General features: G+C 39.5%; 1 protein-coding gene across 1 annotated transcript in view; it reads left to right on the forward strand.

The window, feature by feature from the left end:
* Positions 1-14,815, forward strand: part of NOTCH1 (notch receptor 1) — a 189,890-nt gene that overhangs the window by 135,582 nt on the left and 39,493 nt on the right. Inside the window, exons 18-26 of the mRNA XM_044058426.1 lie at positions 1,581-1,809; positions 2,384-2,585; positions 5,639-5,792; positions 7,072-7,256; positions 7,514-7,646; positions 8,060-8,317; positions 8,600-8,712; positions 11,953-12,521; positions 13,957-14,385. Coding sequence (XP_043914361.1) covers positions 1,581-1,809; positions 2,384-2,585; positions 5,639-5,792; positions 7,072-7,256; positions 7,514-7,646; positions 8,060-8,317; positions 8,600-8,712; positions 11,953-12,521; positions 13,957-14,385 — 2,272 coding nt within the window. The remainder of the gene's footprint in view (positions 1-1,580; positions 1,810-2,383; positions 2,586-5,638; positions 5,793-7,071; positions 7,257-7,513; positions 7,647-8,059; positions 8,318-8,599; positions 8,713-11,952; positions 12,522-13,956; positions 14,386-14,815) is intronic.

The following is a 14,815-nucleotide window of genomic DNA, read 5'->3' on the forward strand; positions in this document are numbered from 1 at the left end:
TGCCTACAAGCATAGGTACAAGCTTCACCACAGTTAGGGCCGTAGCCCACTCTTCAGTGGAACAGACTTGTTTGCTAGTGTTTTTAGAGGTTCATGTTATTCCCCTGAAAATCTTACTGCTGCGCTTCTGCAAGTCAGGTTCCATGTAACTCCTTCCTCACCAGCAACTCCGATCTATTTTCTGCTTCACTCCTGCTGCACTAGTTGTGTGGGCTGCCTTATCAACTTGAAAGGCAGACCACCCACACGGTACAATTATTTAAAGATGTTCAGTGCCTCAGTTACGCAGTTTAAACCTGAGAAAATTTATTTTAACAAGTAGGGTAAAAATCTGCTTCATTTGCTCAGTTACAAGGTTATTTCTCATTTAAATTTTATTTCACTCAAAGTTCCAGGCAGTTATTGGCTAGTCTGCTAGCAAACACAAATGCGGCATCTCATTAACTTTGATTAACATTGATCCTGGTCTTTGTTCCTTCAGATATGTGTGAAAGGAATACATTAAACAGTACTGGACCTAGGACTGACCTTTGCAGTGCTTCTGCAGTAACTTATTTCTGGCATTGTCCGCCTCATCACAACCCTCTTTGTCCAACCATTAGGCCATGCAGCAGTCTGTCTCCTTACTTATTATTCTTCCCGACCTGTCTGGACTTATTAGCATCTACCTGCATAGGACTTGGATCCTGACTTTGTTGGTCCAGATTGAGCATGTCTGTTGCTCTTATGTCAGCTGTTCTGATAATAAAACTGGATCAGATTTCATTTGAGAGCTTATTTCAGCTATGAATTCCTATTGAATGGTGCCCTCAAAATTGTCTTGCAACCAGTCTGCCTTTGTTTCATAATTTCCCCCTGGTGTTCCCTGCCTCTTCTGTTAGGCCAAAACGCTTTCCGTCTTTGCATTTTTCTTTGCTCGTCTACCTAGTGAAAAAGTCCTATGCTTGTCTTGCTTTCCTCAGGCAGTTCTGGAATAGTGTGCGACAAGAAGTTTCAGCAGCTGGTGTTGTATTCTGCTTCGCTATTGGTCAGCTATCCTTGATCACTGGAAGCAGCAGCCTTAGCCATATCAAGGCAGCATTATTTACCATTAATGTTTTGCAAAAATATAGTTGAATGCCACTTTTTACTGATACCGCCTGTTCCCATGTACAATAGTGTCTTCAACATTGAGTCTTACATGCCTTATATTTAACTGTTAAAATTTTGTTTTGGCAAGTGAAAGTAAAATGAAAATATAGTGGAAGTCTTTAAATGACAAAATCTGTCTTGCTGTATTAATGTGAAGTTGACTAAAGTTTTCCCAGAAGTATGTGGGTGATGAATGTTTTAAAGTCAGCAATCTGATATATTTGATTTTTTTTTAAATGGCTAGTGTTTTCAAAAGATATGTGTTTAAGAATAAATTTAGAGAGACTGTATGGATATTTCAAGCCCTGAGTATATAAAAATAGTATTTAGTTCACAACATTTGACTTCAAATTTGCATCTGTTATGTTTGTGAAATGAAAATATTTTATGCTGAGAGTCTGCTAAGGAGCATAAAACTTTATTTTAACACATCTACTTGATGTCTTTAGATCCGTGTCATAATGGAGGTTCTTGCACTGATAGCATTGACGACTTTTTTTGTGCCTGCCTTGCTGGATTCCGAGGCCCCAAATGTGAGGAAGATATTAATGAGTGTGCCAGCAACCCTTGCAAAAATGGAGCCAACTGTACTGATTGTGTCAACAGCTACACATGCACTTGTCCTGCTGGGTTTAGTGGCATCCACTGTGAAAACAACACACCAGACTGCACAGAGAGGTAGTGATGCATTGTAGTAGTACTTTGTGACAGATGGCATTCTAAAAAACTGAGACAATAGTAAGTCTTTGTACACTCTGAGAGATGTCAGATGATGATGTAGCTGGTATAATTAATTTGACGTTTGTTGCTGTTTTGAAAGTCGATACCTGTCCCTTCAGTTTTAGCAGTACGCATACCACAGGCTACACAGAAACTTGTTGGGGAGGTTAATTCTTTGCAGTGGCTGACTTGATTGTACTGTATACTTTCTTATGCTGCTAGGAAATTAACATGTTTGATTTGCACAGCAACCCACAGCAGGCCATATAGAAACTTGCTTGAGCTTGGGGTGAGAGTGTTGGTCGTAATCCTTAGCAAAGCTTAGAGTCACAAGGGAGATGGGGTGACGGATTACGATTGCTTAGTCTGTAGTGTACTTTTTTTTTAGTAACTGTTTTTGAAAAGACCAGATAATGAGAACCTCTTGTCACAGGCTGCTGAAAATAGAGCTTTGGTAAGCCACAAGACAGGAAGCTTTCTGCTGGAGAAATGTTGTGATTTCCACTTTTCTTATTAACGTTTTTCTTTCCAGTTCCTGTTTTAATGGTGGTACATGTGTGGATGGCATTAACACCTTCACCTGTATATGCTTGCCGGGATTTACTGGAAGCTACTGCCAGCATGATATCAACGAGTGTGATTCTAGGCCATGTCTTAATGGAGGCACCTGCCAGGACAGCTACGGAACATACAAGTGTACATGTGTTCAGGGATACACAGGAATTAATTGCCAGGTAAGTACCACTGAATGCTTAAGAAATTGCACAGCATTGTTTGATTTCTGTATTGCACACGCAGGTGCTTTTTCTCCCTTAATGAATACGTGTCCCATTTCTTGATCTGGAGTGTCCACACATGCTCTTTCAATGTATGTGGCATACAACATCTGTCACTGGCCATGTTTTGTGAATTCATTTTGTAGTTTATTTTATTTTTTTTTGGGGGGGGGGGGGTAATCACCTTTAAATGCAGTATGTCTTTTTTTCTGTTTGGATGAATTAAATCTATAAACTAACACACAAAAAAATAAAACAGGTGAGAGTGAGAGGTGATTGCACCAGAATCTTAAGTATTCTTTCCTGAATTCTTGTTCCTGAGTTGAATATGTTACTTTTGTTCCTGAGTTGAATGTTACTTTTGTCTCTCTCTCTTGGTCTCATTCTCCGTCTATGGTGAAAGTCACACATCTTCCTTAGCAAACTCTTCTTTTGAAATTGCCATTATGACTTTTTCTCTTCCTTTTTGAAAGTTGCTAAGCTTTTCTGTTTACTTAACCATGACATCTGTAATGCTTCACTATTACAGTAATAACCTTTGGGATCTCCTTTGTAAGCCCAAGGCTGGCCTAGCCTCTGCTGTCAGGATGTCTGGTTTATAAAAGGTCATTAGCAGGCATCATTTCCTCAATTCTTTCTTGCCCTTGTGTGAAACACCAGCATTGAGTACTTCAGTCATTTCAAAGCTTGAGATTGAACAGCAAATTAGGTACCCATTTGGGCAACTTTTTGCTCTTGTGATAATTTGCGCTTTTCCTAGATGTTGGTTAAAGGGCTCTGTTTATTCTACTATTGTTTACCTGATAAACTCCTTTCCATTTCTCCATTCTTGGAAGTCGTAGATTATATCCATGGCACATCTGTGGATCGTGAGTCTCCACCCTCTAAGCCTGCTTCCTCTGCTGACCTCAAGTTCACCACCTGAAGAACTCCCCAACTAGTGGCCATCACATCAGCCGGAATTTCTGAACTGCAAGTCCTCATGTGTAGGGAATCCTTTCTTGTAGTCCATATGGATGGAGTTTCTTTGCATATGAGCTCTTCCTTTATGCCAACAGTAGTTTCTGAGATCTCTTTAAATAAAAGTATTTACTTGCCTGTTTTCTTTCCTGAAGCCCCAGAACAAAGAAGAAAGAGACCTGCAGTTCCTGGATGTGCACTTGCACATCACAACCATAAAAAATCTGAACAGCTGTTTGTTGTATTTGCTAAAAATAAAGCAGGAATACATATGAGCAGAAGCACTGTTTCAAAATTATTTACAGCTGCGTTGCTTTCTGCTGCAAACGCCATGAGAAGTAGGACACATTCCGGCAAGGTCATAGCGAATATTACTGCCTTCCTGGTCCTTAGTGAACATTTTTTCAAAGCATTGTAGTTTGCCTGTAGCTTCTAGGGCTAGGGCAGGATTTATTTCTGCAGGAGCTCAACTCCCCATGCACCTTCTGTCCAACTACCCCTTTCTCTCTAGCTGTGGAAATCTTCCAAAAGGTTATTATTGCATCATTGAAACATATTGAACATATTAGATTTGTTTATTTACTTAATGTAAATGTAGATATTTGAGAGTGTTCACCATTTGCTACATCAAGAGGGTAGCAGCTGCCACACCTGATTTCTCCAGAAGAGTCTCATCCCACATTTTCAAGATTTATATCATCCTAGGGACTTAGGCCTTCTTCCAAGTTTCCTGAAAAGGCTGCCTCTTATATTTCTAAATCACATTTCTGCATATTCAGTCTCTCTCTGACTATAGGCTTTATCCCTGCCAAGTGGAAACCAGCTGTAACTGTCCCATTTCTCGTATCCAACACTCCCTCTTTACCCACTTACTGCCTTCCCATATGTAAAAAAATACTGCCTCACAGTACATTACATTCCAAGTTACTCCCAACATGTGCTTCACGCTGCTTAGTAATTTCGCTGCCATATTTCAAGGTGTAGCATTTATGGTGTCCTACTAATAGGTGGAGTACTGTTTACTAAACTATAAAATTGTGCTTTCAATTTGCCAGTTTTGTTCTGGTTCTTGGAAAAACTTAGTGTCTTCACACCCCCTGTGTTATGTTGTGGTTGTATGGACTATATACAGACAGGTTATGTTGTGTTTGTATGGACTATATACAGACAGGTTATGTTGTGTTTGTATGGACTATATACAGACAGGTTATGTTGTGTTTGTATGGACTATATACAGACAGGTTATGTTGTGTTTGTATGGACTATATTCAGGCAGGTTATGTTGTGTTTGTATGGATTATATACAGACAGGTTATGTTGTGTTTGTATGGACTATATACAGACAGGTTATGCTGTGTTTGTATAGACTATATACAGACAGGTTATGCTGTGTTTGTATGGACTGTATACAGACAGGTTATGTTGTGTTTGTATGGACTATTTACAGGCAGGTTATGTTGTGTTTGTATGGACTATTTACAAGACAGGTTATGTTGTGTTTGTATGGACTATTTACAGACAGGTTATGTTGTGTTTGTATGGACTATTTACAGACAGGTTATGTTGTGTTTGTATGGACTATTTACAGACAGGTTATGTTGTGTTTGTATGGACTATTTACAGACAGGTTATGTTGTGTTTGTATGGACTATATGCAGACAGGTTATGTTGTGTTTGTATGGACTATATGCAGACAGGTTATGTTGTGTTTGTATGGACTATATACAGACAGCATATGAAAAGAAGCAGCATGAGACGGGGGGGGGGGGCATTGTTGTTCACTGGGCTCCCCAACTGCTGGAAGAAGCAGGCTGGAAAGCTGTAGATAACTAAATAGAAATGCAGCTGTTGTGATTCTCCTGTTTCATTTGATAAATGCTGTACAGAACTGTTTTATTTATCCATGGTAAATCCCAAAGCACAGAGGACTGGAGCTTGTACTTTGTGTTGTTTAAATGTTTTTTATCAAGTAAGTTACTAGGATTATTCTTATACTATGGAAAGTTTTGCAGCTAAATTCTCCTCTCCCCCCCCCCCCCCCCGATTAATAGAATCTTGTGCGCTGGTGTGATTCTTCACCCTGTAAGAATGGCGGGACCTGTTGGCAGACTGGTATCTCGTACCGCTGTGAGTGCAAAAGTGGATGGACGGGCCTTTATTGTGATGTTCCAAGTGTTTCCTGTGAAGTGGCAGCCAAACAGCAAGGTACTATGTTTTTTTCTCTCCGCACAGTAACATTTCATAGAGTTGTGTACTTTATTTTTCTACAAAGATACTTATTCTCTTTGAAGTTGTTTTCTGGACATTTTTTTCCATAACTGTATACCAGAGTCCAGATTAATAATGTATTTCATAGCAGTGATGCATATATTGTTCTATATTCACCATATTGTGTTGGTCAGATGTCGGATTTGTATAAATTGAACAGCAGTGTAAGATGGCTACAAAAATAGTTGCACTGGAGGCATATAAAGAAGAAACCATGCTAAGATTTGTAGAGCTCTGATTTTTAGTAAGTGAGATTTTTTTTACATTGCATGTAGTAGTTGTTTCTGAGGCGGCTGTCCTCAGAAAAAGTCAACAAGAAGGTGCACTGCAAAGAAAACTGTAAAATGTAGAGCTAGCTTTGTTTTTTAGAGCACAAATGTTGTTCTTCCCAGGCCAGTAGATATCTGTCCCCTCAGTGTTGTTGGTATGGACTGCTTTTCATGTTGATCCTCAGAATTTTAAGGAAAAGCAGTGCAGGCAAATGGAAAAGCCTAGGAAATGTGTAATTGCGGAAGTGGGTGGGTGGGGGGTGAGCAATTTGTGAGGCTAGACCTATTTTCCTGAAGCAAAGCAGAATTTATCAGAGTAGTTAGTACTGAAGGTATGTTGGCTCTGTTAACCTAGGTGTGATGTCATGACTAGTATTCTTGTAGAACATTTATCCATCCATGGTGAATGCTGCTACATTAACGATCCTTGTAATACACTTGGAGTACTCCGATTATTTTTTCCAGTGTCTGAACTCTTCTTGAACAACAGATTTACATTTGAAATTGTATAAAAATAAACTAACCTAAATACACGTCTCAGGCAGCTAAGGGTCATATGAGATAAATCTATTTAAAACAGCTTTATTTTCCTAGAAATGAGGTGAAAATGGTCTCCTGCTTTGTGTGTGGGAGAGATCTGAAACAGAGTTATGGACACATAGAAAGCTTTTTCTTTATGACCATGCAACTCCTTAGTTTGGATGCGTTGCACAGAATGTGAGAAAGATGCTTACTTGCACTTCATTCAGTAGAAGGATCACAATTTTTAAAGCACAATTGAAAAAATTACACATAGCCCCCTATATTAGTTTGATGGTGTAAAATTGCATAACCCCCTAACTTAAACAAGAGTGTTTTTTTTTCATTAAGAATAACATATTAAGACAGATGAGTTTTTTGTGGCAGTATTTGTAATTTTGCTTTTTTTTTTTCATTTCATTTTGTAGGTGTTGATGTCGCACATTTGTGCAGGAACTCTGGCCTTTGTGTTGACAGAGGAAATACCCATTACTGTCAGTGCCAAGCGGGGTATAAAGGCAGCTATTGTGAAGAACAAGTGGATGAGTGCTCTCCAAATCCCTGTCAGAATGGAGCCACGTGTACTGACTACCTTGGAGGTTATTCATGTGAGGTAGGTATACATACAGAATTTACCTGACTCATATTCATGCTTGGTAGCAAATTCTATTAAAACATACAGTGATTGTTCACCTAAATGAAAATGAATGTTCTTATATTGTCAGGTTTGCAAGTTGCAGGTCTGTCCAGTATTGGAAATATTTTAGCTTGTCAGAAGGGAAGAGATTCTTTTGCAGGTTTCTGATTGATAGGAACTAACATTAATGAGTAGTAAGTGCTTATGTATACTTTTGCTTGCCTGTATTTCAGTGTGTTCCAGGCTACCATGGGATTAATTGCTCCGAGGAAATCAATGAGTGTTTGTCCCAGCCATGTCAGAATGGCGGAACCTGTATCGATCTGATCAATACCTACAAGTGTTCCTGCCCCCGTGGAACCCAGGGTAAGGGAATTGGACTGGAGAGGAGGTTGGAAGGTTCACTTTCTCTAGTATCTACTTTAAACAGTGAATATCCGAGGATGGCTGCCTATGTTATGCTAATGATCATAGCTTTTACTTGCACTGTTTTAGTCACATTTGTTTCACCCTTCTTAAATGCAGTTTGCTTGCCTTGAGATTTAGCTGTAGCAGTCTTCACTGACAAACAGGATGACATCAATCTGACAGATAATCACTTCAGAATGAGCATCTAATGGTTTGAATTTTAAGTGTAGTCTATAATCAAGAGATAAAGTCTGGAAAAATATTAATAAAAGGCATAAATGCTTAAGATGTGAAGAATAAGCAAACATTTTGCTTGTTTTGTTCATGCGCCTTTGTATTTTGTATGATGATCTCCATTTATTTGTTTGCAGGTGTGCACTGTGAAATTAATGTGGATGACTGTAGTCCATTCTTTGATTTGGTTACCTTGGAACCGAAGTGTTTCAACAATGGCAAATGCATGGATAAAGTAGGTGGCTACATTTGTGACTGTCCTCCAGGCTTTGTTGGGGAGCGATGTGAAGGTGATGTAAACGAATGCCTTTCAAATCCATGTGAGTCACGTGGAACCCAGAACTGCATCCAGCTTATTAACAATTATCAGTGTGAATGCAGGCCTGGTTACACAGGTAAACATTGTTAGAACCACTCTTTAAACTACTCTTAAAGTTTTTCTGTCACTTTATGCACAGTGAAAGTTACACGACAACAGTTCCTGATTTCAATGTAGTGATTATTGATAAACCAGTGCTTTTTATGTGGCTTATAGTTAAACATTTTATTTGATTTCTTGCTGTAAAATAACTTTACTTTTCAGCTGCCACTTTTCTTGTACAGCTAATACATACAGTAGTATTTTTAAATGAACAGTGTTACCTGTAGCATCTCAAGCAAGCTGCCTTTCATTACAGGTCGCCGATGTGATACCATATTTGATGGATGCAAAGGAAATCCATGTAAGAACGGAGGGACTTGCGCTGTAGCCAGTAATACCCTGCATGGCTTCATTTGCAAATGTCTTCCTGTAAGTATCTTGAGTGTCTTGCACATGGAGAAGCCAAGATTGTTTTTTCTTCCTAGTGTTTTATGATGGTTCATGGTGTTCATTGTAGGGATCATTGTAGTACTGTGGTTTTATCATATAGGTGACTTAGCCAGTAGTGTGCAGTGACCCATCTTACCTGACTTGCAGAGCTTCAGACATTCCCAGAGTAGCCCCCCCCCCAAATTGAGGACATTGAGTGTATGATCACTGCCTTTCTTACTCTGTAAGAGGCTCTACTGGCCTCGAGCTACTCCTTCCTTGCTTTCTTTCATTCTTCCTGTCCTCTTCCTCCTTCAGGGGAATCTTCTTACCTTCTTCTAGCGGAACCAAAAAGCAGAAAACGATGTCCCACTGAGGTGTGTGCAGCCTTAGAGGTCCTGCAAAGGCCCAAGCCCAACTCCCCCCCCCCCCCCCCCAGCTTGGTGTCCTGGCTCTTCTCTCAACTGTCAGCACCAGTTTGGAGACTGCCAGTGATGTAACAGCTTCTGTCCTTTCCCCTATTTCTGGAAACAAGTTGGTGTCTTTCCCAGCTGAACTCTGTTAGCTGTGAGTTGGCTAGTGATTATTTGGGCCCTAGAGAAGAAGTTTAGCCTAACTGGACCTCTCATCATGTTTCATTTTAAGCAGGTATCTATTTCATGAGCACCCCCCCCCCCCAACAATTGTTGGATCCAGGCCATAGTCTGATAAGCAATCTCAGCAGCTCAACAGGTAGCATACATGACACTGATGCAGAAGGCTCTCAGGGTTCTACTCCCACACCAGGTAGTCAGATTAATTTTCCAGTACTGACACTGCTGTGCAGCATGGGGGTGAGTCTGCACTGTTGTGTGTGCCATCCTTCGAAAAAGATGCAATAAACTAAGGCCCAGTCTGCCTCATTTTGTGGTAACTCTGGTGGATGTAAAAAAAAATCATATGACGCTTATCGAAAAGAGCAAGGGGAGTAGAGGAAGTTCTCAGGTGCCCCTGGTCAAATTTCCTTTTGTCAGTATGAATACCACTTCTGGTCTCCCCTGAAAAGAGAGCATTAGCCTAGGTGGGACTAACACAAAGTGTAAATAAATAATTAAATATTGAGGTTACAGGCATTTAATTGAAGACTATGTTGCTGCACATCAAAGAGACAGTGCCCTGTTGACCTCTTCCCACTGGACCCTCATCTTCCTTTCGTAGACGTGAACATTGCTGAGGAGGAAGAGTAAGATCTTGCATAGCTCCTCCAAGAAACCCCAGGACTGTGATGAAGAGGAATGTCTTACTTCAGGATCTCCCATAGGAGTTTCCTTCCTGGAAAACATTTTAAATGGGGAATGGGGCAGAGCACTTTTGCTTTCGCATAAAAAGTACCTTGATCTGCAAGAGGTCAGTTTTAATGTTTTTCAAACAAGGTGTTAAAAAGGCCTTCATAGTGAACATACACAATGCACACACATGTATAGAGGAATGGTCAGATAGAAAGCAACAGTACAGGTACTTACTGTCAGAGTATAACTCTCACCTCTCCCTACTTTTTCAGAACACCCCTGATTTTACATCATACTTTTACCATATATCTCATAAATATTTTTATTTTCCTGATAAATCTCAGAAGATTTCAGTCAGTCAGTCAGTAATTTCATACATTAGTTTTTATACTTGCTGTTTAGAAAGTATATGTTGATTCAAAACCATTTCTGTTATTTTTTTTAAGTGAAACAGAATAATAATATAAAATTATCCCAGAGTTTTAGCATTTGTTCATGCATCATTTTTGGCTTTGTCTGGATTCCTTGAGCAAAGAGGTTGAAACACATGTGACATGTGTGTACCTGACTTAATATACCGTGCATGCTGAGCAGAAGGTAACTAAACCAGTAACATTAATCATTTGGGATACTACAGCCTTCCCTCAAGTCGCTTGTCCATTTGGCAGGCTTTAGTTGTACTGGCAGCATTTTCATGTAATTAGTGCATTTGTATTCTTCTTTTTTTAGCTTGCAGACCAGTAATCTACAAAGTGACCTTTCAGTTAGAACACTACTTTGGTAGATGGGCATCTGCAGTTTCTTAATTTTCTTGGTCCTTGAAACTGCAAAGCCTTGATAGAAAAAAAAAAGTTTCAGCCTCTGCTGTAGGAAAATTGAAGAGAGCTTGCAGATTTGACAGAAAATGTATATTAATTTACTAGTAATTTTGATCATAGCATAGTTCTTTTATGAAAAATAGATGTGTGACTTAAATAATTGCCTTATTTTTTTTCCTTTGTATTGTTTCATTACTGATTAGGGTGTTTTGATTTTCCGTGTGAAAGGTCATACTGTCTTGCTTTATGAATCATTTTGGTGTCATGAAGTGTTGTTTACAGTCAAATGTTGCAAAGTAGCACAGTGTTTTGCTACTGTTAGCATGGTGTTTTATTACTACAGAGTATGTACGTTCATCTCTTGGCTCACTAGAACAGTTTTATTAAGACGGAATCTCACCATTTACAGAATTAGGTGCAAGTAATACTTCACCAATTTCTGAAATGCACAGAGATGAAATCAGCATCAGTAGGAAATAGAGATGTATTAGCTGCTTTACTTTCTTTTTAAATTACAAAAGACTAACCGTGTACAAGACGTATAATTTGATTGTCATTTGCAGAAAGTATTAGCATTCATCCCCAGCTCTGTCTTGCCTTGTGAAGGTATGGTACTTTCCTAACACCTGATTGTTTCAGATGTGAGCAGTTAATTTAACTCTGCTCAGCACAACCTTTGTTTATATTGTGGCATCCGCGGTCAGAGTACACCATAAATTCAAAGCTCTGTAAAGCCAGTGTAAAGTTACTATCATAAAATTGAATCTATGTATTAGACGTAGCAGTATAACGTAAACCAAAAGCAGTAACTGCAGTCTTGCCTCTTAAAAATCACTGCATTTATGAAACTACTGCCAGTCTAAGAATGGTAATTTAAAATGTTTTTCATATCAGAAAACAAACTTCTGCTTTTTCAGAAAACTGTATCAATGGCATGAGAGCATCCAAGTATTACCTTGTGCCACCAAGCAAGTGTATCAGTTGCTCTACCTTCTTTGCCCTTTAAGTGCATTTAACATTTTGCTTCCCATCCACCCCTCCACTCCCCAACTCTTTTCAGAACAGTTGCTAGCAGAACTGTTTGTCACCTCTGTCATGTTTGTGAATCAAACAGTAACTAATGCTGACCTAAGTATGTATGCTTTATTTGTTAGGGCTTTGATGGTGCATCATGTGAGTATGATTCACGCACATGTGGAAGTCTATATTGCCGTCATGGTGGAACCTGCATCTCGGGCCCAAAGAGTGCCAAGTGTCTGTGCCCAGCTGCTTTTACTGGCTTGGAGTGTCAATACCCTACTAACAGCCCATGCAACTCAAATCCTTGTTACAATGGAGGAACCTGCGAGTATGCATCTGAGCCCCCTTATTTCCACTGCAATTGTCCCACCAACTTCAATGGTCTGCGATGTCATATATTGGACTACATGTTTCCTGGAGGTGAGGGTCGTGATATCACCCCCCCTGTAATTGAGGAAAAATGTGAGATACCTGAGTGCGCTGAACGCGCAGGAAACAAGATCTGTGACGGACAGTGTAACAATCATGCCTGTGACTGGGATGGAGGTGACTGCTCCCTAAATTTCAATGCACCCTGGAAGAACTGTACCCAGTCTCTGCAGTGTTGGAAATATTTCAGCGATGGAAAGTGCGATGACCAGTGCGACAATGCAGGATGCCTGTATGATGGATTCGACTGTCAGAATTTGGATGGTCAGTGCAAGTAAGTATTAAGTGATTGCATTGTTTTTCACAATTTATGCAGAACAAACAAACCCAAGTGCCAAGTTACACTTGTACTCATTCAGTATCAGAGGTAAGCTAAGCTTATGCAGGTGATAGCCACTTGATTTAGGCCTTTGGTATTGTAAGGGTTTTGAATCTTAAGTTCTCTTGATTTCTGGCTTGAGCACTTTAATCTGTGCATTTATTTTTTGTTTGTATAACTAGATGAGATGAGGGTTGTAGAATAGAATGCTACTGTAAATGTTTCCCTGGTTTTTAGTCTGTTTACATTTTTATTCATTTGTTAACTCTGTGAGCCAACTGGACACAGGTGTCCCTTACCAGGGGTAACGAGGTCTGGTTAAATGACTTGCTCAGAGTTGCACAGTGGGGAAGTGGCAGGAATCGAACCTTGTTCCTTTGAATACGAGAAGCAGCTGATGAACAGAGTTTTATGTACAGAGCTTGTTGTTAATAGGGCTAGTTAAGTATAAGCACCGTCTTTGCTTCCTTGTTTTCTCAGTTCCGTTTGAAATTGTAACAGTGTACCCTTTGAGTCAGACGTGACTCTTGACCAGGTGTTTAAATCAAAAACAGCCTGTTTCATTCAGATTAACTTTCAGTTTTGATATATGTGGCTAAATAGTAAACTTCCTTTTTAGTAATTTGACCAAAAGCAACATTACTTGTCTCAAAAGTAATGAAAGTGTTCTTCTGTAATGGTATCACCCTCACACAATTAGAATTTTTCCCTCAGTGTCTAACTAAACTAGCAGACTTTTTTTATATTCTGTTTTCTGTTTTATATATATGTCGGTGAGCAAATGCTTTTTTTTATAAAACAGGTACACATTAAAATGCTTTAGCTTAAGATTTTTTTTTGTTTATTTCGGGCAGACAAGGTGTGCAAATGTGTGTTTATAAAAACGTAATTATTACAGTTTAGCTTTAGATTTTTTACATTTTGAAGAAATATTGTTTTCTTTGTTTGGAAGTATTAAGTAGTGTGTGTGTGTGTGTGTGTGTGTGTGTGTGTGTGTGTGTGTGTGTGTGTGTGTGTGTGTGTGTGTGTGTGTGTGTGTGAGCTTTTGCTCAGCTGATGATACAGGAACAAGTTTGCTTCTTTGCCACACTTAGTTTGAGCAACTGGAACAATAGTTTATGCAGCCTCTGTTACATTGTGGTAACATAGTGTACACTGCTTGCACAACTTTGGTTTCTCCTTCTTTAAACTTTTTGAATTTTTCATGTCGTAAAACTTTCACTGTAGTCATTTTGCTTAGAGATTATTTGAAGCAACTGGTTTAGTTTCATTTCATACCTCCTGCAAAGTTTCACCATTTGTAAGAGTAACCATCAAGCCCTTTGCTTTTGTATTTCATAAGCAGGTCTACCACCTCAGTTCTTGCTGATAAGTTGTATTTCTTTTCCAGCCCCTTGTATGACCAGTACTGCAAAGACCATTTTGCAGATGGCCACTGTGACCAGGGGTGTAACAATGCAGAGTGTGAATGGGATGGGCTGGACTGTGCCAAAAACTTGCCAGAGAAACTTGCTGAAGGTACTTTGGTGGTGGTGGTTCTTCTGCCCCCTGAGCAGCTGAAAAATAGTTCTGTTGACTTCTTGCGTGAGCTGAGCCGGATCCTACATACAAACGTCGTGTTTAAGAAGGATGCTAATGGAGAAAACTTAGTCATTCCCTACTATGGCAATGAAGAGGAGCTGAGGAAGCATCATATCAAGAGGTCTGCAGAAAGCTGGTCTGATATCCCCAGTGCTGTCTTTGACAGAATGAAGAAGTCTATGTACCGAGCTGTCCATTCAAGGAAAAGGAGAGAGCTTGATCACATGGAAATCAAGGGGTGAGTGGCTAAAACTGCCTTCTTTGTTGTTAATTGATCCTTGCTTCATTAAAAGTTTGCATTGTGGTTTTGAGTTTCAGATTGTGATTGATGAAGTACAGTTAAAAGAAAAAGTAATATTAAGAGTAAAAGGAGTTAACAGCTGACCCAGATAATGCACAGTAACTGTAATTCTTCATGCATGACCAATCATGCACATTATGTTGTGAGTGAAGGGTACTAGCTTGCCATGTGTGAAATTTATTACACATTCATTCTGATGGGGGATTTCATAGTTGGGCACAGGTTTTCTCACTGGGCTGCTTTTAGACATCCTTCCATAATGATCCATTTACTTAAGGGCACAGGTTTTCTCACTGGGCTGCTTTTAGACATCCTTCCATAATGATCCATTTACTTAAGGGACTTAATGGATGGACACACAGGTTAA

This window comes from Protopterus annectens, chromosome 16.part0, assembly GCF_019279795.1.
Source record: "Protopterus annectens isolate FY-2018-M chromosome 16.part0, PAN1.0, whole genome shotgun sequence".
NCBI classification, from domain to species: domain Eukaryota; kingdom Metazoa; phylum Chordata; order Ceratodontiformes; family Protopteridae; genus Protopterus; species Protopterus annectens.